The 20629-nt window shown below is 40.3% G+C and overlaps 2 protein-coding genes across 6 annotated transcripts in view; both read left to right on the top strand.

Moving 5' to 3' along the window:
* Positions 1-4038, top strand: part of COMMD10 (COMM domain containing 10) — a 214866-nt gene extending 210828 nt beyond the window's left edge. For all 3 annotated transcript variants that reach the window (XM_060636326.2, XM_060636327.3, XM_060636323.3), the window contains exons 6-7: positions 2263-2322; positions 3495-4038. In XM_060636326.2, coding sequence (XP_060492309.1) covers positions 2263-2322; positions 3495-3533 — 99 coding nt within the window. In that variant the 3' untranslated portion in view covers positions 3534-4038. The remainder of the gene's footprint in view (positions 1-2262; positions 2323-3494) is intronic.
* Positions 4039-4161: 123 nt separating this feature from the next.
* Positions 4162-20629, top strand: part of LOC144617227 (uncharacterized) — an 84480-nt gene continuing 68012 nt past the window's right edge. For all 3 annotated transcript variants that reach the window (XR_013557513.2, XR_014137805.1, XM_078451699.2), the window contains exons 1-2: positions 4162-7501; positions 20313-20564. Coding sequence is in view for 1 of the 3 variants with exons in the window: in XM_078451699.2 (XP_078307825.2) it covers positions 7488-7501; positions 20313-20564 (266 nt within the window). In the remaining 2 variants the exon portion in view is untranslated. The remainder of the gene's footprint in view (positions 7502-20312; positions 20565-20629) is intronic.

Here is a 20629-nt window from a genome sequence, read left to right as displayed (position 1 = left end):
GCTAGATAATGCTGATCTCAACCTTTGGGGTTTAGTGATGTGTGGCAGTTAGCCTACTACTTTTTTTTTTTTTTTTTAATCATCTGAAGGATGAGGCTTTAAAGCAGCTTTGTGTCCTTATTCATTTTAAAGTTTAACTATTTTAGTAGGTGTTACAAGAGAAAAGGAAGAAGTGTGGAATTTGATCCTCTGTGCCTTGGCTTTTTTTTTTTTAATTTTTTTTTTTTAACATTTATTTATTTTTGAGACAGAGACAGAGCATGAATGGGGGAGGGGCAGAGAGAGAGGGAGACACAGAATCGGAAGCAGGCTCCAGGCTCTGAGCCATCAGCCCAGAGCTTGACGCGGGGCTCGAACTCATGGACCGTGAGATCGTGACCTGAGCTGAAGTCGGACACTCAACCGACTGAGCCACCCAGGCGCCCTGGTGCCTTGGCTTTTTTGAAAAAGGAAATGCCGTATCTGAAGATAGCCCCATCGACTCTTCTGGGGTGTGCTGGAGTGAACTTGTTTTGAAAATGCTGGCTTTGTCAACAGAAATGGAAATCCTTAAAACCGGGATGCCTCGGTGGCTCACTCGGTTGAGCCTCTGACTCTTGGCTTTGGCTCAGATCATGGTCTCATGCTTTGCGAGCTTGAGCCCTGCATCAGGTTCTGCGCTGGCAGCACACAGCCTGCTTGGGATTCTCTTTCTCTCCTTCTCTCTGCCCCTACCCTTCTTGCGCTGTCTCTGTCTCTTTCAAAATAAATAAATAAGTAAATAAACTTAAAAAAAGAAATCAGGAAAAAAAAAAAAAAAACCGACAGATAAAACAAAGGGAAAAAAAGTAGCCATAGAAACTGAGAAGTAGAATTAAGAGAATGTTGGAAATGATCACAAGCGATTAAGTACATGAATTAATGTCGCTTTCAACATTTGTCCAGTTCTTCAGTTCCTGGTGCCTGTTTTTAGGTTTTTTTTTTTTTTTTTTAATGTTATTTGTTTTTGAGAGAGAGAGAGAGAGAAAGAGCACGACCGGGGAGGGGCAGAGAGAGAGGGAGACATAGAATCTGAAGCAGGCTCCAGGCTCCAAGCTGTCAGCATAGAGCCCGACACGGGGCTCGAACTCTTGAACAGTGAGATCAAGACCTGAGCTGAAGTCAGTCACTTAGCTAACTGAGCCACCCAGGTGCCTTCCCTGGTGCCAGTCTGGTCAGAGCGGGTAGCACGTTCTTGGCTTTCTCTCCTTATTAACTTTCACTTCCCAAAGGCACCTTGAGTAAAGAGACAAATCATAAGAGACTCTTAAGTACAGAGAACAAACTAAGGGTTGTTGTAGAGGAGGTGGGGGATGAGCTAAATGCGTGATGGGCATTAAACGGGCACTTTTTGCAATGAGCATGGGGTATCATATGTAAGAGAGGAATCACTGGGTTCTGCTCCTGAAACCAAGACTACACTGTTTGTTAACTAACTTGAATTTAAATTAAAAACAAATAAAAATAAAGACATGTTTAGCCGATCTTCAGAAACTACTCAAAGTGATGCCTCAGTTTACAAAACGAACCAAAAGTAGGTTGGGGTGGGCTGGATTACCGCTGCGCTTTGCTGTACCATCACACGTACGTGCACAGTATTCCTTGGTGCCCACAGCACCCAGGAAGGTTCCCCATCACGTCTGGAGCAAAAGGAAGGAGCGTGTTTCAGTCTCTGCTTTGAAGCTGTCATGTTAATTGTTAACTTTTGCTGAGTCCGTACATTAGGAAAGGTAACCATCTCAGCATGATAAGATCATAACTGCTAGATTAATGCGTAGAGGCAGCAGCTGTGCTGACGGGAGGCATTAATGCCTAGATGAGTTCAATCAGACGTGCCGCCTCCAATGTCTTTGTGTGATGGTATTTACTCGATTTCAAATGGACTGCTGAGAAAAATGAAATACAATCTCCATGTATCTCGGTCTAGAAAAAAAAAAAAAGATAATGAAATTGTTCTCTTGCCGGCTTATATTTTATTAACCTCTGTGGAGTCAACTTTAAAGAACAGATGTCCCTCTAGAGTTGAAACCTTTTGCTAAAAGTGGAGCATTATTAAGTGCAGCTGTGAGTTCTAGGAACAGTGGGGTTGAGTAGAGCAGGTGAGTGTTTTGTTTTGTTTTTTTTTAAACCACTCAGAGAATAATAGGGCATCTTCTGGGGCCAGCCAGAGAGAGAAAGAAAAAAAAAATGCAATGCAAATTGCGTACAACTGAATTCTTTCTTCTTTCTTGTTCTTCCTTGCAGAGCGTGGAGAAAGTTCTTGTGGAATTCAGTCACCAGGAGTTGTTTGATTTCTATAACAAGGTCTGTATTTTTCAAATAATTTCTGCTGTGTGGGGTTTTGCATAATGTTTCCTTCATTTTTATGAATCCTTATTTTTAAATGCCCTATTATGGCGCTAAGTTCTTTAAACATCCCTTGTAAACACCTTATGTTTCACAGCAGGAAGCTTTGCGGAGATGGAGAGAATCTGACAGCCTAAATCAGGAAGAAAGTGGAAATGGTTTTAATTAAGGCAATAGGATTATTACTTTAATGTAAAGCATTAAGGAATGAACTATGTGGTACCTAGCCACACTGGCACTTTATAATTTAACATTAAATATTTTAATTCTGGGCCCAAGGAAAAAGGGAGGTGCCAAGCCTGTAAAGATTTAACTTTGAGTGCATGTTATGTTTCTTTACAAATACTGACTTTGTAATCCAGGGAAATGTACTCCCCCCTCCTCCTCTTCCCTACCTTCAAAAATCTTATGTAGTGATCACTTAAATTAAAACAGCTGAGTATATTTAAAACTGTATTTAGCCCTTTTTTTTAAAGTGTATTTTTTTTATTTTTGAGAGAGAGAGAGAGAGAACGAGTGGAGGGGCAAAGAGAGAGAGGGAGACACAGAATCTGAAGCAGGCTCCAGGCTCCGAGCCATCAGCACAGAGCCTTATGTGGGGCTCAAACTCATGAACTGTGGGATCATGACCTGAGCCAAGTTGGATGCTCAACAGACTGAGCCACCCAGGTGCCCCAGGTTTTTTTTTTTTTTTTAATGTCTAGTTATTTTTGAGAGAAAGAGCGAGCATGCACAAATGGGGGCAGAAAGAGAGGAAGACACAATCTGAAGCGGGCTCCAGGCTCCAAGCCATCAGCCCGGAGCCTGACGCGGGGCTCAAACTCACAAACTGTGAGGCCATGACCTGAGCCAAGTCGGATGCTTAACTGACTAAGCCACCCAGACACCCCAAACCATGTTTAGAAATCCTCCTTTACAAATTTGCAAACTTAAATTGCAGGCGTGAATTGTAATATCTTCACATAAGAAGAAAACTTTTCTGCGTGCTTCATCTGTTGCTGTGTAAATGGATTTAATATGCACGGTTGCCACTGCCATTCTTTCCCTTCTATTTGCAAGTTTCTGAACAAACCTTCATAGCATTTCTCTGCTTTCAGCAACTTGTTCTCTTGTTTTATCTTTATAAATAGCTGGAGACCATACAAGCACAGCTGGATTCCCTGACGTGATGTTCTCGAAGACTGGTTTCCCCATCACACTCTTGCCACCTCATCATTCCGCCCTGAAGATAGACTGCCAGGTTGTGTTTTCAGAAGGATTCAGTAGCTTTCTTCTTGTAAATTACCCGGCTTATCACTTCTGAGAGAAATAACCGCCAAGGGAGATCACTGTTTCCAGAGCTTCTAGGACACATCCCCTCGTTCTTTGAACCAGCAGCAAACAGTTGTTAAGAATACTTTTGCTTTAAAGGAAAGAGCAATAGGGGTGCTTGGGTGGCTCATTTGGTTAAGCCTCCGATTTCTGCTCAGGTCATGATCTCACAGTTTGGGAGTTCGAGCCCTGCGTCGGGCTCTCTGCTGACAGCTCAGAGCCTGGAGCCTGCTTTGGGATTCTGTGTTTCCCTCTCTCTCTGCCACTCCCCTGCTCATGCTCTGTCCGTCTCTCTCAAAAATAAATAAAAACATTTTTTAAATTTTAAGGGAAAAAAAATAAAGGAAACAGCAGTAAATACCATACTGTTTTTATTGTCTTGTTTTTGCTTTATTGCCTGACCTGTTTATTTTTTACATTTTTGATGACACCTTTATGTATCAAGGAGGGTTCGTGGATAGTCCATGGATGCAAAGTATAATGTGTACCTCGGAATACAGAACGCGGCTATTTATATTAACAAAAGCAAGAACAGAACCAAATGCAATCAGATACTTCCTTTTTCCTTGAATATAATGAGTATGTTTGGTTGGGAAGTAACATAGGAAAGAAATTTAAACTAGAGCTGGTAGTGGTACATCAGTTGATTCCAGTGTGAGCTTCTCTGTGCACTTTAATTTTTTCTCTGAGTGTAATGATTTAATAATAGTCTAGGTTTTTGTGCTCTTTTCTTTGTACTGCAAGTTAATAATGATTCACTTCATAGTATGGAAGACAGATTCAGATCGTAAGTAAAAATAATTGTAGTGAGTGTGAAATATGGGTATCCTTAAAATTTTGAAACAGATACCTTTGACACTTTATTTCTGTAAATATGTTAATTAATTTTAGTCAATAAAATTTTTATGTTTTAGAATTAGTTGAAGTCCACAGTGTTTTATGCTTTGACTATATATAAATGTGAGTATGGTTGCCTATAAAAGCAATACTATCAGTTGGATTTTTTATGAAATGAAATATCTGTTCTGTGTTGTTTCCAGAGAGACAGACAGAGGGAGAGGAGGAGAGGAGAAAATGATAGAGACTTAGAGATATTTGAGTCAAGCATGACTTTCTGTATAATTATTTTTTTAAGTTTATTTATTTATTTTGAGAGAGAGCATGAGCGGGGGAGGGGCAGAGAGAAAGGGAGAGAGAGAATCCCAAGCAGGCTCCATGCTGTCAGCTTGGAACTCGTTGTGGGACTCAAACTCACGAACCATGAGATCATGACCTGAGCCGAAGTCAAGAGCCGGACATTTAACTGACTGAGCCACCCAAGTGCCCGTAAGCACAACTTTGTTCATATGAAGGAATTTGATTTCAGAAATGTCCTGTGGCTAAACAAACAGAGCCATCAGGATTAAATGCATCTGCATAATACAAGTGTTAAAGGTCTTTCAAATAAATGTTCAGTATATGGAATTTATGCCTTTATTTATGTGTGCTATAATGTTGCTTAGAATTGGGAGTTTGGATTATGTCAGAAAGTAATTTATAGTTGCTGTCCATAGTTGATTAATTTGAAAAGTTTTTTTAACTTTAACTTCCATTGATAAGATATCAGGAAGACATATTTATAATATAATGGCCTTTATTTCCGTATCCAGCTTATGGGAGCCGCCTTATTTTTTTATGCTGTGTTCTGCTACTTCCACAGGGAACTACCTGACTGCTTAAACATTTTGGTAAATATTCTTTCAGACTTCTTATATGCAACAAAACATACATCATCTCAAGTTAAATTTGTTAGGCCTTCCTGACAGTGACCATATGGCTAGGTAGAAGTTTTCATTGGTTTAATGGCCAATTTAACTCCCAGTCTAGGTACCTAAATTAAATGTGACATTCCAAAATGAAATTCTCGATTAGTAGCTCATTTTACGCTCCCTAAAAGACCTGCTTTTATGCTCTCTAAAGAGTATATCTAAACCTGTACAAAAATGTGGTATGTAGTTTTCTCTCCATGAGTCTTGTACAAGAAAGTCTGACCAAAGGCATTGAAGAAAGGACACGTAGAAGGTGTAATTCCAACTGAGAAGATAATTTCTTCCTGAAATATATTTTCAAAATAATTTTTAACGTTTATTTATTTGAAAGAGAGAGACAGAATCTGAAGCAGGCTCCAGGCTCCAAGCTGTCAGCACACAACCCAATATGGGGCTCGAACCCACGAACTGCGAGATCATGACCTGAGCCGAAGTCAGATGCTTCACCGACTGAACTACCCAGGCGCCCCTTCCTGAAATGTATTTAATTGCGGATCCTTTCATTCCTTAAGGTACCACCATCGTTACGATACACAGGTCAAAGAAAATATCATTCCCAAGCAATATTAAATACATGCTACCCAAATAAGATGGGTGTAAGGACAAATGGGAACTGAAACCTCTTAGCATTCTTGTGTGAGTGCTTGGCATGAGTATTGAATACAAATAGAAAGGAACCAATTGCTAGAAAGGAACCAGCGTGATATTTTTACACCTACTGCAAATAATATCTGAAGTTCTCCAGTCATAATTTGTGATTATTTTGAATTAGGAAAAACCAAAAATAATAAAGAGGTAACATAAAATTATAGAATCTTATCATCCAGAATGGCTGTTAAAATGACATTTTGGTAGATTTTATTGAAGTGAGTTTTTTTCCTACCCTTATATCTTTCTCGTTCCTTTTTTCTCTTTTTTCTTCCTTTCCTAATACATTGGAATAATGCCATAAATACCATTTCGTACTTTGCTTTGCTTATGTAACATTCTACAAGAGCATTTTTCCTGTCCTTTATCTAAAACATAATTTTAATGTATATTAAATAGCCCACCATGTGCATGAGCTATACTTTCTCTAGTTAGCCAATCTGTTGTTGGACGTTTAGACTATTTCCAGTTTTTTAACATACTAAAGAACTCATTGGTGCATATTTTTATATCTGTAACCCCAACACTACATCTGTCATTATATTAGCATAGGTTACTAGGGGTGGGATTATGTAAAAAGTATATAGATATATTTTCCAGTTTTATTATAAAATTATATATTATTATAAAAATAGTAATTTCCCATAGTCAGTGTATTATGGGATGGGTCTGGAATCTGAATTTTTTATTTTCCTGGGACTGTCTTTCCACAAAGCCCTTCTGGCTCTGACCAGTCTTTTGCTCTGACTCTATTCTATGAATTTCTCCCTCTTACCTTAAAGAACGTCTTCTACACCTTATTCACTATTCCAGGGCTCAACAAACTATGTTCCACCCACCACTTGTTTTTATCAAGTTTTATTGGAACAAAGCTCTAGTGGACAGGCTCCCAGTGACCCCTGCCTTTTGGTATTCACATTTCACTATAATCCTCTGTCCTTGAGTGTGAACACCACCTGTTACAGGCTCCTAACCACTCAAATATGGCAAAGAAATGGTATGTCACCCCCAGGATGGTTATGTTATGTAAAATTCTGTCATGCTACCAAACTCACTGTAGAGATTTTCTCCCTTTTCGGCTTTGAAGAAACAAGCTGCTGTGTTGTGAGAGGGGCTGTCGACAGAGCCACGTGGCAGGGAACTGTGGGTGACCTCTAGGAGCTGACCAGTAGCCAACAAGAAGTCAAGGCCCAAGGCCCTCAGCCCTACAGCTGCAAGGAAATAAATCTACAGACAACCTGAGTGCACTAGGAAGTGGATTCTTCCCCAGTCAAGCCTGTGGATGAGAACACAGTCCTAACTGACCGTGGTTGCAGCCTTGTGAGAGTCTACACGAAGGACCCAGAGTCCTGACCCATGATAATTGTGAGGTAATAAATGTGTGTTTATTTAAACTTCTAACTGTAGGGGACGCCTGGATGGCTCAGTCAGTTAAGCATCTGACTTTAGCTCAGGTCATGATCTCACGGTTCATGAGTTCGAGCCCCACGTCAGGCTCTGTGCTGACAGCTTGGAGCCGGGAACCTGTTTTGGATTCTGTCTCCCTCTCTCTCTGCCCCTCCACCGCCCTCTCAAAACTAAATAAACATTAAAAATTTTTTAATTAGGGGTGCCTGGGTGGCTCAGTTGGTTAAGTGTCTGACTTCGGCTCAGGTCATGATGTGACAGTCTGTGAGTTCGAGCCCCGTGTCGGGTTCTGTGCTGATGGCTCAGAGGCTGGAGCCAGCTTCGGATTCTGTGTCTCCCTCTCTCTCTGCCCCTCCCCTGCTCATGCTCTGTCTCTCTCTGTCTCAAAAATAAATAAAAACATTATTAAAAAAAAAACAAGATTTAAAAAAAAATTTTAATTAATCTATAAATAAATGAATAAACATCTAACTGTATAGTAATTTGTTAGAGTGTATTGGATGGCTAAAACAACAGCCGTGCTCTTTTGTTTACATGGAATCGTGTCATCTCTGAGTGCTTTTGCACTATAGAAGCAGAGATGAGCAGTCACAAAAGACTACCTGACCCAGAAAGCCTAAAACATTTACTACACAGCTCTTTGTAGGAAAAATTTGCAGACTCGTGCCTTCTGCCGTGCTTCCCCGGTGCATCCCTAGAGGAATACAGCAGTTGCCATGGGCTACGTAAATCTCTAAGGTGGATCTGGTGTATGGTTTCGTAGCATCACTGTAATTTTTGTCAGCCACGTGGCCATCAATTGGAAATTACATTTTCCATCCTCTGCAGCTACTGTAGCCATGTGACTAGGTCTCACCAATGAAATGTGAGTGGAAATGACACTTGTCTCCAGTTTTCTTTGCCCTTCCTAGGGCTAAAAACATAGATTTGCAGCTGGGTCAGCTTTGGCTGAGCAGACGAGGATAATGCCGTCAGGAGTAGGGAGCAACAAGGTAGAAAGAAGCTGGGCCCCTCAATGTCCTGTCGAGCACTGCTGCTGATACGCCCTTGACAAGCTGCCATCTGTATACCGTCACATGAGAAGTTAAACATCTTTGTTTGAGCCACTGTGTTGGGGAACTTTTTAATACAGCCGCTTAACCTCGAGCCTAACTAATATGGGGGTAACCTGATTTTAATTAGCCAGTTATTTAGAGAATTTTTTAAAAGATTTATTTTTTTTAATGTGAAATTTATTGTCAAATTGGTTTCCATACAACACCCAGTGCTCATCCCGACAGGTGCCCTCGTCAATACCCATCACCCACTTTCCCCTGCCTCCCACCCCCCATCAACCCTCAGTTTGTTCTCAGTTTTTAAGAGTCTCTTATGGTTTGGCTCCCTCCCTCTCTAACTTTTTTTTTCCCCTCCTGCTCCCCCATGGTCTTCTGTTAAGTTTCTCAGGATTCACATAAGAGCAAAAACATATGGTATCTGTCTTTCTCTGTATGACTTATTTCACTTAGCATAACACTCTTCAGTTCCATCCACGTTGCTACAAAAGGCCATATTTCATTCTTTCTCATTGCCAAGTAGTATTCCATTGTAGATATAAGCCACAATTTCTTTATCCATTCATCAGTTGATGGACATTTAAGCTCTTTCCATAATTTGGCTATTGTTGAAAGTGCTGTTATAAACATTGGAGTACAAGGGCCCCTATGCATCAGCACTCCTATATCCCTTGGGTAAATTTCTAGCAGTGCTATTGCTGGGTCATAGGACGCACAAAAGTATGGCCAACTAATCTTTGACAAAGCAGGAAAGAATATCCAATGGAAAAAATGCAGTCTTTTTAACAAATGGTGCTGGGAGAACTGGACAGCAACATGCAGAAGAATGAAACTAGACCACTTTCTTACACATTCACAAAAATAAACTCAAAATGGATAAAGGACTTGAATGTGAGACAGGAAACCATCAAAACCCTAGAGGAGAAAGCAGGAAAAAACCTCTCTGACCTCAGCCACAGCAATTTCTTACTTGACACATCTCCAAAGGCAAGGAAATTAAAAGCAAAAATGAACTCTTGGGACCTCATGAAGATAAAAAGCTTCTGCACTGCAAAGGAAACAATCAACAAAACTAAAAGGCAATTGACGAAATGGGAAAAGGTATTTGCAAATGACATATCGGACAAAGGGCTAGTATCCAAAATCTATAAAGAACTCACCAAACTCCACACCCGAAAAACAAATAATCCAGTGAAGAAATGGGCAGAAAACATGAATAGACACTTCTCTCAAGATTACATCCAGATGGCCAACAGGCACATGAAAAGATGCTCAACGTCGCTCCTCATCAGGGAAATACAAATCAAAACCACACTGAGATACCACCTCACACCGGTCAGAGTGGCTAAAATGAACAAATCAGGAGACTGTAGATACTGGAGAGGATGTGGACTAATGGGAACCCTCTTGCACTGTTGGTGGGAATGCAAACTGGTGCAGCCGCTCTGGAAAACAGTGCGGAGGTTGCTCAAAAAAGATTTATTTATTTTTGAGAGAACGCAAGCAGGTTAGGGGCAGAGAGAGAGGGAGACAGAGGATCTGAAGCAGGCTCTACGCTGACAGCAGCGAGCCCAATGCAGGGGCTCGAACTTACGAACCGTGAAACCGTGGCCTGAGCCAAAGTCAGATGCTCAACTGACTGAGCCACCCAGGCACCCTGACAACATTTATATTTTTAAAGAGACATGAATATTTTGTGGCATATAGTTGAGAATACATATACATGTTAAGGAGAAAATGAGAAGCTTTAAAAATCTTTGTGCTGGCAGTCTACAGGCTAAACCCATGAGGCTACTGAGAAGATATATTCACCCCCCTCCCCCAGTGTGGCTCCTTGGGGGAAAAGTTTGAGAAGCCTATGGATATGTATTGTAAATTTCCCCCAAAGGCTTCCCATAATCCTTTTTTCCCTGTTGAAGAAGAGGGCCAGGACAATTCTGACTTGTTCTGGCTCATTAGTCAGAAGCTGCTCAGGAATTAGAATGTGAGTTTCAGATGAGTCCATTTTGCTTCTCTGAAACTTTGGTTTTTGTCATCATTATGCAAATAGTTCTACTCGATACAACAGCCCCGTTGAATGCTAAAATTAGGAACACATTAATTTGAAGGATTTTATAGTAAAGCTTAATGGCATTTATAATTTTAGAGAATTTCAAGGATTTGATCACTGCTCCCTCCCTGCCTCCCCGCCGCCAAACATGTACTTTTGAGGCTTTTAATAGTCCTCTGCTTTTCTCTGAGGTGTGAGGTTGTGCTCGGTGATCGAAGGCCTACGATTTAAATCCAAGCAATGGCAGTTTTCACAGCCTGCTTTGTTTATTTGAAATGGAAAGTTTTTTCTTTCAAAAGAAATAGCCGGCAAAGAGAGGACAGTTGAAGCAGGTCCGTCTAAAAATCTAGAAGATGCCGCAGGATTAGTGAAACTGGCAGGAAAAATAATGAATACGTAATCAGGTTCCCTTAGTAAAAACCCAGAGTTCAGTCATTTTTAGCATCTTTTAATGAGAATCTGAGAATCTCATTTTCTAAATGACTTGGGTTTTTTAAAGTATTTTTTCTTCCAAGGAATGTAGGTAAAGGACAGAAGGGGAAAGAAAGACATTAATAGTACATTTACCAGTTGCATTTATTTCTGGAACTGAGTTTTGAAGAACACAATACATCCCACCTGAACTGTTTAAGGAACAGTCAATAACAAGGTTTTTCTCGTCTGTAATAAATGTAGATTCGCCCAGAGGCACAGAGCTGCGTGGTTTCTCAAGGTCTTTCCCCATGCCGCCTTGCTCCCGATGATGCCAGATTTCCTTTTCTGCTGTCTCTAGTCTGCGTTTCACATTCTTCCTACAGGTTCACTTCACACTCTTCTTCCAGGCTACTCATGGACAAAGCTGTCCCAGAACCAGGTGGCTGTATCACTGCCACCTTGGATGCCTCAGCATCCCTCCCCACCCACAAATGGGGCTATGCTCTGGCAGCAGAACACAGTAATTTTCCAAGCGATCGGAGAGAGTGGTGACTCATCCATCCCAGGCCATGTGCTCTACTTTGCAAGTCCAGCCTCTCACCCTGTTAACACACTGATGTAAGTAATCCTGTGGACATCAGGGTCCTTAAGAAGTATTGGCTGAGGGGGTTAACAGAGTACATAGTTTTCCTCCCCACGCCTCTCTTATTTTCACAGTACCATCTGAATTCTTTAAAACAAACAAAACCAGGGCACCTGCGTAGCTCAGTCAAGTGTCCGACTTCTGCTTGGGTCGTGATCTCTTGGTTCATGGGTTCAACCCCCGCATCAGGCTCTGTGCTGACAGCTCAGAGCCTGGAGCCTGCTTCAGATTCTGTGTCTCCCTCTCTCTCTGCCCCTCTCCTGCTCTCTCTCTCTCTCTCTCTCTCTCTCTCTCTCTCTTTCTCTCAAAAATAAATAAAAAAAGATTTTAAACAAAACCATCATAACTCTCAGATTTATAAGAGTACCTTTCAAACTGATTTGGCAATATGTTAGTCGTCCCACCAGGGAATGGCCACATCTCTTCTGGGGAGGATCTCTGGAAAGTCACTGAGCCTTCATTCATCGAGCAGAAAATGTACCTGCACAGAGTAACAGCCAGCTAACCTGCTAGACACCCAGCTTTCTCCCATCCAGAGTGTTAAAATAAAGCAAGATCTCCCACTGCTCTGAGATATGTGATAGTCATGAAGTTGACCCAGACAGGTTTTTGGTGCCGATGTCCTGAAGACTGGAAAACAATTACATTCCTACCAAATTCAGAGATGATTTATGTAGCAGGGTCAAATGAGGTGCTCCGGAAAGACATCAGCAACCCTCTTACATAGAGGTGTATGTAAAGTATATATAGACTTTGTGAGCTCATCATCCAGATTTTAATTTCCTGTCAAAGAGTCTACCTTGATTAATGACACACACATACACATACTGCCTACAAAGAGGCTTTCCTCACTGGTGTGGGGCGATTCAGTGACAAGGTTTTAGAAAGAGGTCTCCACTTACATGGCACAGATTGTTTCAGGTCATCCCAAATACACAGGCGGGGCAAAAATTCGAAAATGTTCACCTAGATAAGGCAGGACGCAAACAAGGTGCAGAGAACCATGAAGAAAACTGTTTAGTAACATTTAAAAAATTTTTTTTTAATATTTATTTACTTTTGAGAGTGTGTGTGTGTGTGTGTGTGTGTGTGAGCAGGGGAGGAGCAGAGAGAGAGGGAGATACAGAATCCAAAGCAGGCTCCAGGCTCCGAGATGTCAGTACAGAGCCTGACGTGAGGCTCAAACTCAAAAACCATGAGATCATGACCTGAGCCAAAGTCAGACGCATAACTGACTGAGCCACCCAGGTGCCCCTGTTCAGTAACATTTTAATTAAAAATCTCCCTATGCAGCCAACTGTGTTTTTAGATGTAGAGTCCAGGGTGAGGGATGATTTTCTTCTTGAGTGATGATTTATAACATCCAGCTTTTCTACCTCATGGCCAAAAGTCCTCTCACTGTCCAAGTTTTGGTGTTTCTTACTGCATCATATGTTCTGCACTGCATGTGGTCTCAAGTGATTAGAGTAGTAATAAAAAGCAAGTTTGGATGCATCAACCTTCTGGACTTGCAGATTACCCAGAGCATGTGTGCCTCATTCAGCAGGCTCGGAGAACTTTGGGAACACTTGCCTTCACTAGGAATGCTCTTAACCTCCCTTTGTGTGTTTGGGTCAGTGACCTTACTAAGTTCTGCCTGGCAGGCTTAGATGTGTTGATAGGTGCCCTGAGCTGTTGGACCAGGAGAGTGTAACCATCATCTGTAGGGTTATTCCTTCAGGCACTCTCTGAGAATCTGCCCAAGTGTGCTGATCTTAGAGTGCTATGATTCTCCTCTACTGGCTTCCAGGAACCACTCTCCCATTCCTGATTTTCCTGGGTCATTTTCCTGGGGTTCATGGTATTCCCTTAAATGCATTTATACTTTTGGATCCCTTTTCTTTAGGTTACACTTTCAGTTAAATTTACAATCTGGATAATCTCAAAGACATTTTAAAATTACTTCCTTTTTTTTTTTTAACAAAAATCCTCACTAGAGTTTCTATGGTTTTAATTTTTTTTTAATGTTTATTTTTGAGAGAGAGAACACAAGCTGGGGAGGGGTAAAGAAAGAGAGAGAGAGGGAATCAGAGAGGGAATCACAAGTAGGCTCTGTGCTGCCAGCAGAGAGCGCTATGCAGGGCTTGAACTCAAGAACCATGAGATCATGACCTGAGCCGAAGTCGGACACTTAACCAACTGAGCCACCCAGGCATCCCAATAGTATTTCTATTAAAAAGTTCAAATATTCTTAAATGCTAATAAGCGTCATTCTACTTTAGCCCTATTTCTGCCTTCTCATTCTGCACAATTTTATATGTCTGTCTTTATTTTTTTAATTCCAGTATGGTTAGCATACAGTGCTATATCTGTTTGAAGTATACACTATAGTTATTCAATACTTCCATACATCACTCGGTGCTCATCGCAGCAAGTAAGCTTCTTAATCCCCATCACCTATTTCCCCCGCTCCCCACCCCCTTCCCTCTGGTAACCATCAGTTTGTTCTCTATAGTTAAGAGTCTGTTTCTTGGTTTGTCTCTCTCTGTCTTTTTTTTTTCCTTTGCTCATCTGTTTTGTTTCTTAAATTCCACGTATGCATGAAATCATATGGTATTTATCTTTCTCTGACTGCATCATACTTCCTAGCTCCATCCATGTCATTGCAAATGGCAAGATCTCATTCTTTTCATGGCTGAATAATATTCGTGTGTGTGTGTGTGTGTGTGTATACTACACCTTTATCCATTTATCTATTGATGGACCCTTGGGCTGTTCCATAATTTGGCTATTGTAAATAATGCTGCAATAAACATAGGAGTGCATGTGTCCCTTTGACTTAGTGTTTTTGTATTTAATTTCGGATAAGTACCTAGTATTTATCTAGTTGTACAATTACTGGGTTGTAGAGTAGTTCTATTTTTAACTTTTTGAGGAACCTCCATACTGTTTTCCAGACTGGCTGCACAAGTTTGCATTCCGACCAACAGTGCAAGAGTGTTCCTTTTGCCTCCACATCCTTGCCGATACTTGTTATTTCTTACGTTTTTGACTTTAGCCATTCTGACAGGTGTGAGATTATATCTCTTTGTAGTTCTGACTTGCATTTCCCTGATGATGAGTGATATTGAGCATCTTTTCATGCATCTGTTGGCCATCTGTATGTCTTCTTTGAAGAAATGTCTTTTCATGTTTTCTGCCCATTTTTAATTGGATTATTTGTTGTGGGGGGTGTTGAGTTGTATTCTTTATATATTTTGGATACTAACCCTTTATCAGATATGTCATTTGCAAATATCTTCTCCCATTCCATAAGTTGCCTCTTAGTTTTATTAGTTGTTCCATTCATTTGCACAAGTTTATTTTAATGTAGTCCCAGTGGTTATATTTACTTTTTTTTCCCTTGTCTTGGGAGACCTATCTAGAAAAATGTTGCTATGACTGATGCCAGAGACCTTACTGCCTATGCTCTCTTGTAGGATTTTTATGGTTTCAGATCTCATATTTAGATCTTTAGTCCATTTTGAGTTTATTGTTGTGTATAGTGTAAGAAAGTGGTCCAGTTTCATTCTTTTGCAATCTGCTGTCCAGTTTTCCCTACACCATTTGTTGAGGAGATGTTTTTCCCCCCCATTGGATATTCTTTCCTGCTTTGTCAAAGATTAACTGACCATGTAAGTGTGGATTTATTTCTGGTTTTTCTGTTCTCTTGCATTGATCTTTTGTCTATTTATGTGTCAGTACCATAGTATTTTGATTACTATAGCTTTGTAATATAACTTGAAGTCTGAAATTGTGATGCCTCCAGCTTTGCTTTTCTTTTTCAAGATTGCTTTGGCTATTTGGGGTCTTTTGTGGTTCCATATAAACTTTAAGATTGTTCTAGCTCTGTGAAAAATGCTATTGGTATTTTAAGGGATTTCATTAAATGTATAGATTGCTTTGTGTACTATATGCATTTTAACAATATTTGTTCTTCTGATATGTGAGCATGGAATGTCTTTCCATTTCTTCGTGTCTTCTTCAGTTCTGTCATAAATGTTTTATAGTTTTCAGAGTACAGGTCTTTTGCCTCGGTTAGGTTTATTCCTAGGTATCTTATTATTTTTAGTGCAATTATAAATGGTATTGTTTTCTTAATTTCTCTTTCTGCTGCTTCACTATTAGTATATGGAAATGAAATAGATTTCGGGGCGCCTGGGTGGCTCAGTCTGTTAAGCGTCCGACCTTGGCTCCAGTCATGATCTTGTGGTCCCTGAGTTCAAGCCCCATGTCGGGCTCTGTGCTGACAGCTCAGAGCCTGGAGCCCGCTTCGGATTCTGTGTCTCCCTCTTTCTCTCTCCTCCCCCCGCCTCATGCTCTGTCTCTCTCTTCTCAAAAATAAATAAATGTTAAAAAAAAATTAAAAAAAAAAAAAAACAAATGGAATAGATTTCTTCACAGTGATTTTGTATCCTGCACTTTTACTGAATTCACTTGTCAGATGTAGTAATTTTTTGGTAGAGTCTTTCAGGTTTTCTGTGTGTCAGTTAATTGCTATATTTAGCTGTTATTTAGTTAATTGCTATATTTAGTGTATTCTGTGCTGGGACATCCAGGTTACAAAAGTGTCTACTTGAAAAGGTGGGCCTCAAAAAGTCTAATTTTCTTTCTGTGGAATCCTATCTTTGAGAAGAGAGTAATTGCCCTATAATTAAATAATTACTCCCTATTTCATCAGCTAAGACTAAATATGTATTCTACATTTTACTAAAGAATCATATATTTTATTATTTCACAAGCTTCTCTGTACAAGTTTTAAATAGAACATTTATTGTGCAGAGAGGGTGAATGTTTTATAGGGGAAAACTATTTCTAGTTCTCTACTTACTTTCCTATTGTCCCTATTAACTGTGTCTCTTTCTCTCTCTCCCTCTCTCTCTCTCTCTCTCTCTCTCTCTCGCTTTCCAGTGTCTCTTAAGGGAAAATGATTTGCCATTCCATTTGATCAATTATAAGATATTGGTTGTCATCATACTATACATAGAAAACTCTAAAGGCTCCACTAAAAAACTCCTAGAATAAATTGATTCAGTAAAGTTGCAGAATATAAAGTTAATAGCCAGACATTGGTAGTGTTTCTATACACTAATAACAAAAGTAGCAGAAAGAGAAATTAAGAAAACAATTCCATTTATAATTGTACCAAAAATAATAAGATACCTAGGACTAAATTTAACCAAGGAGGCGAAAGAACCCTACTCTGAAAACTATAAAACATTGATGACAGAATTTGAAGAAGACACAAACAGAAAGATATTCCATGTTTGTGGATTGGAAGGGTTCATAATTGTACAGTGTCCAGACTACTACCCAAATCGATCTATAGATTTGATGTAATCCCTACCAAAATACCAACAGCATATTTCACAGAACTAGAAAAAAATAATCCTAAAATTTATATAGAACCACAAAAGACCCAGAATAGCCAAAGCAGTCTTGAGAAAGAAAAACAAAATTGGTGGTATCACAATTCGAGATTTGAAGATATACTACAAAGCTGTAGTAATCAAAGCAGTATGGTACTGGCACAAACATAGACACATAGATCAATGGAACAGAATAGATCCCAGAAATAAACCCATGCTTATATGGTCAATTACTCTGTGTCAAGGGAGGCAAGAATATACAGTGGGAAAAACAGTTTCTTCAACAAATGGTGTTGGGAAAACTGGACAGCTCCCTGCAAAAGAATGAAACATTCTTACACCATACACAAAAATAAACCAAAATGGCTTAAGACCTAAATGTGAGACCTGAAACCACAAAACTCCTGGAAGAGAAAATAGGCAATAATTTCTCTGACATCAGCCATAGCAGTATTTTTCTATATATGTCTCCTGAAACAAGGGAAACAAAAGCAAAAATAAACTGTTGAGACACATAAAAATAAAAAGCTTTTGTATGGTGAAGAAAACCATCAAGAAAAGAGGCAAGCTACTAAATGGAAGAAGATAGTTGCAAATGATATATCTGATAATGGGTCAATATCCAAAATATATATAAAGAGCTTATATAACTAAATACCAAAATCACAGTCTGGTTAAAAAATGAGCAGAAGACCTGAATAGACATTTTCCCAAAGAAGACATCCAGATGGCCAACAGACACATGAAAAGATGCTCAACATCACTTATTATCAGGGAAATGCAAGTCAAAACGACCATAAAATATCACCTTACACCTGTCAGAATGGCTAAAATAAAAAAAGACAAGAAGTTAACAAGTGTTGGTGAGGATTTGGAGAAAAAGGACTTGTGCTCTTGTGCACTTTAGAGAAAAGGACTTGTGCACTGTTGGTAGGAATGCAAATTGATGTATCCACTGTGGAAAACAGTAGGGAGGTTCCTCGAAAAGTTAAAAATAAAAATACTGTATTCAATAATTCCATTACTGGATATTTATCCAAAGAAAACAGAAACACTAATTCAAAAACGTATTTGCACCCCTATGTCTATTGCAGCATTACTTACAACAGCCAAGAAAGAGAAACAACCCAAGTGTCCCATCAATAGATGAATGGGTAAAGAAGGTGTAGAACAATGGAATATTGCTCAGCATTAAAAAGGATGAAATTGCGCCATTTGTGCCAGTATGGATGGACCTAGAAGGTATCAGTCTAAGTAAATATGTCAGGCTGAGAAAGACAAATACCAGATGACTCCACGCATATGCAGAATCCAGGGAAAAAAAAAAGCAGAATCAGACCTATAAATACAGAGAACAAATGAATGGTTGCCAGAGGGGAGAAGGGCTGGGGGATGGGCAAAATGAGCGAAGGGGAGTGGGAGATACAGGCTTCCTATTATGGAATGGATAAGTCACGGTAATAAAAGGCACAGCATAGGGAACACAGCGGTATTGTAAAGGCATTGTGTGGTGACAGACGGTGACTACACTTGTGGTGAGCGTAACGTAACGTATAAAGAAGTTGAACACCATGTTGTACACCTGAAACTAACATAAAATTGTGTGTCAACAGTACTGAAATCAAGTTTTTTCTAAAAATTAAAAAAAGGAAACACTGTTGGCCATGTTTACCAGCGAACAGAGTAATGTAAAGAGACCATGTCTGTGCATGGTAATCCTCTCCTGGTACTCTTGCACTCCTTGCTTTCAGTTCATGGGTTGGAATTATCAGTGGAACCAGGAATCCCTCGGAGCCTAGCCATCTTTCTCTACCTTAGTAAAATGCTGTTGTTTTAGTTACATGCCATATAGTTGGCAGGAGCTAGTAATACTGTAGAATTTGAGGTGAAGCAGAGTGTATATGGGAGGGGGAGGCCGTTCTTAAGTCTTAAGAGTGAGCCATGTGCTCTGATCCAGCTATATGAAGCTCAGAAGAGTAATAATAAAGTCTCACTCTGCTTCCCATTTGCTATCAGTTTTTCTGTATGCAGCTCCCTTGGGAACGTCAAAAGTTGAGGAGTGATTGACAGGACAAGATTTGGGCACTTGGAGTTCTCTATTCAAGTGCCATTGAATGCAATCACAATTTTCTCTGTGTCCCTTGTAGCTTTTCTTAACAGATCTTTTCAGTGGTAAACATGTTAGAGGGCTATGGACAAAAATATCAAAGGCATCGTTTATACCTTTCAATTCTCAAGTAGACACTGAGTAAGAGAAGTCTTTAAAATCAATGACTGATTCTCAAGGCAGAAGACCAGCTTGACACTCTTAACCCTCCATTCTAAATAAACAAAATACCCCCTTCTCTGAAAACAGGGGAAACATTGCTGAGTCCCTTTCAATTGGCTACCCACCTGCCACAACAGAGCAGTGAGACCAGTTCCCTACAGGGAGGAAATGGACCTCACCCTCACCTTCCTCTACACTTCTGAGAACTTGAACTTCAACCTCTCCCTTCACTTCCCTAGGAAGCCAAGGAGGATTGTACCTCTGGTAGCCTGACGTGATTCTGTCTTTTTACCATTTGCTGAATTTGTGGAAGGAAAAGAACAACTGAAAACAGTGCTCCCTCTCTTTCCAGACTAAGTGTTGATAGTGTAGCACAGCCAAAGAGGAAACCGAGAAAAAGAGTGGATGAGATATCAACCGACTGATCAGGTTACCTTTGTGTGGTACAGAAGACCAACCCACTTCAGGGCCACCTCTGTGCCTCCTTTTCTAAATGTGTTCCCTTATCTGCAAGTAGATCTCATTCACATTATATGAAACTCACAGGATTTGCTTCAGGCAGGGGAATGAATGAATGAAAGACTTCTTCCATATGTTAGTTTCACCCTGCAGCATTGAACCCACCCTCCTGTGTATCAAAAGCAGAGCAAACTGATTCTGCAATGCCAAGTTGTTTCTGCCTCAGACAATTAACCAGCACCATGCCGAAATCTATCTAAGGGCTTACTGGTTGAACTTCATCCACAAAATGTGTCCTAGGCTGGGCAAAACACACACACACACACACACACACACACACACACACACACACACACACAACACCCAAATTCTAATTGCATCAGTGATGTTTAGTTTTAAAAAGCATGCAATGCTTCAGTTTCCTGCAGGGATCTCTGAAATGTCCCAGGATATGTTTGAGACTAATTAAACGTGCTTGCCTTTTTCTACTTCTCCTTCAGGACTGCCTTTATGGGAGAGGAGAGCCAAATGGCAGGAGGTTTCTCTCCTAGACCAATCAGCATGTCCACAGGTTTTGCCCCCTCCAGCCACAGCTTGCTTCCAGCTCTCTCCCTACCTGAATCAACAGCAGTGCCAGGACGAGCAGGGTGGAGGCTGCGGATGCCCAGGAACTTACCCTTCATACAGAGTGAGACTCTTCTGACCGAGAGCTGTATCCACGATGCCCAGACAGAACCACGGTGTATTGTGCTGTGAGATTTCTGCTGCAAAAATTCAATAAGTTGTTTTGCATATATACCCATATTTCTTCATTGAT

This window comes from Panthera onca, chromosome A1, assembly GCF_046562875.1.
Source record: "Panthera onca isolate mPanOnc1 chromosome A1, mPanOnc1 haplotype 2, whole genome shotgun sequence".
Taxonomy (NCBI): domain Eukaryota; kingdom Metazoa; phylum Chordata; class Mammalia; order Carnivora; family Felidae; genus Panthera; species Panthera onca.
This window is presented reverse-complemented; position numbering and strand designations above follow the sequence as displayed.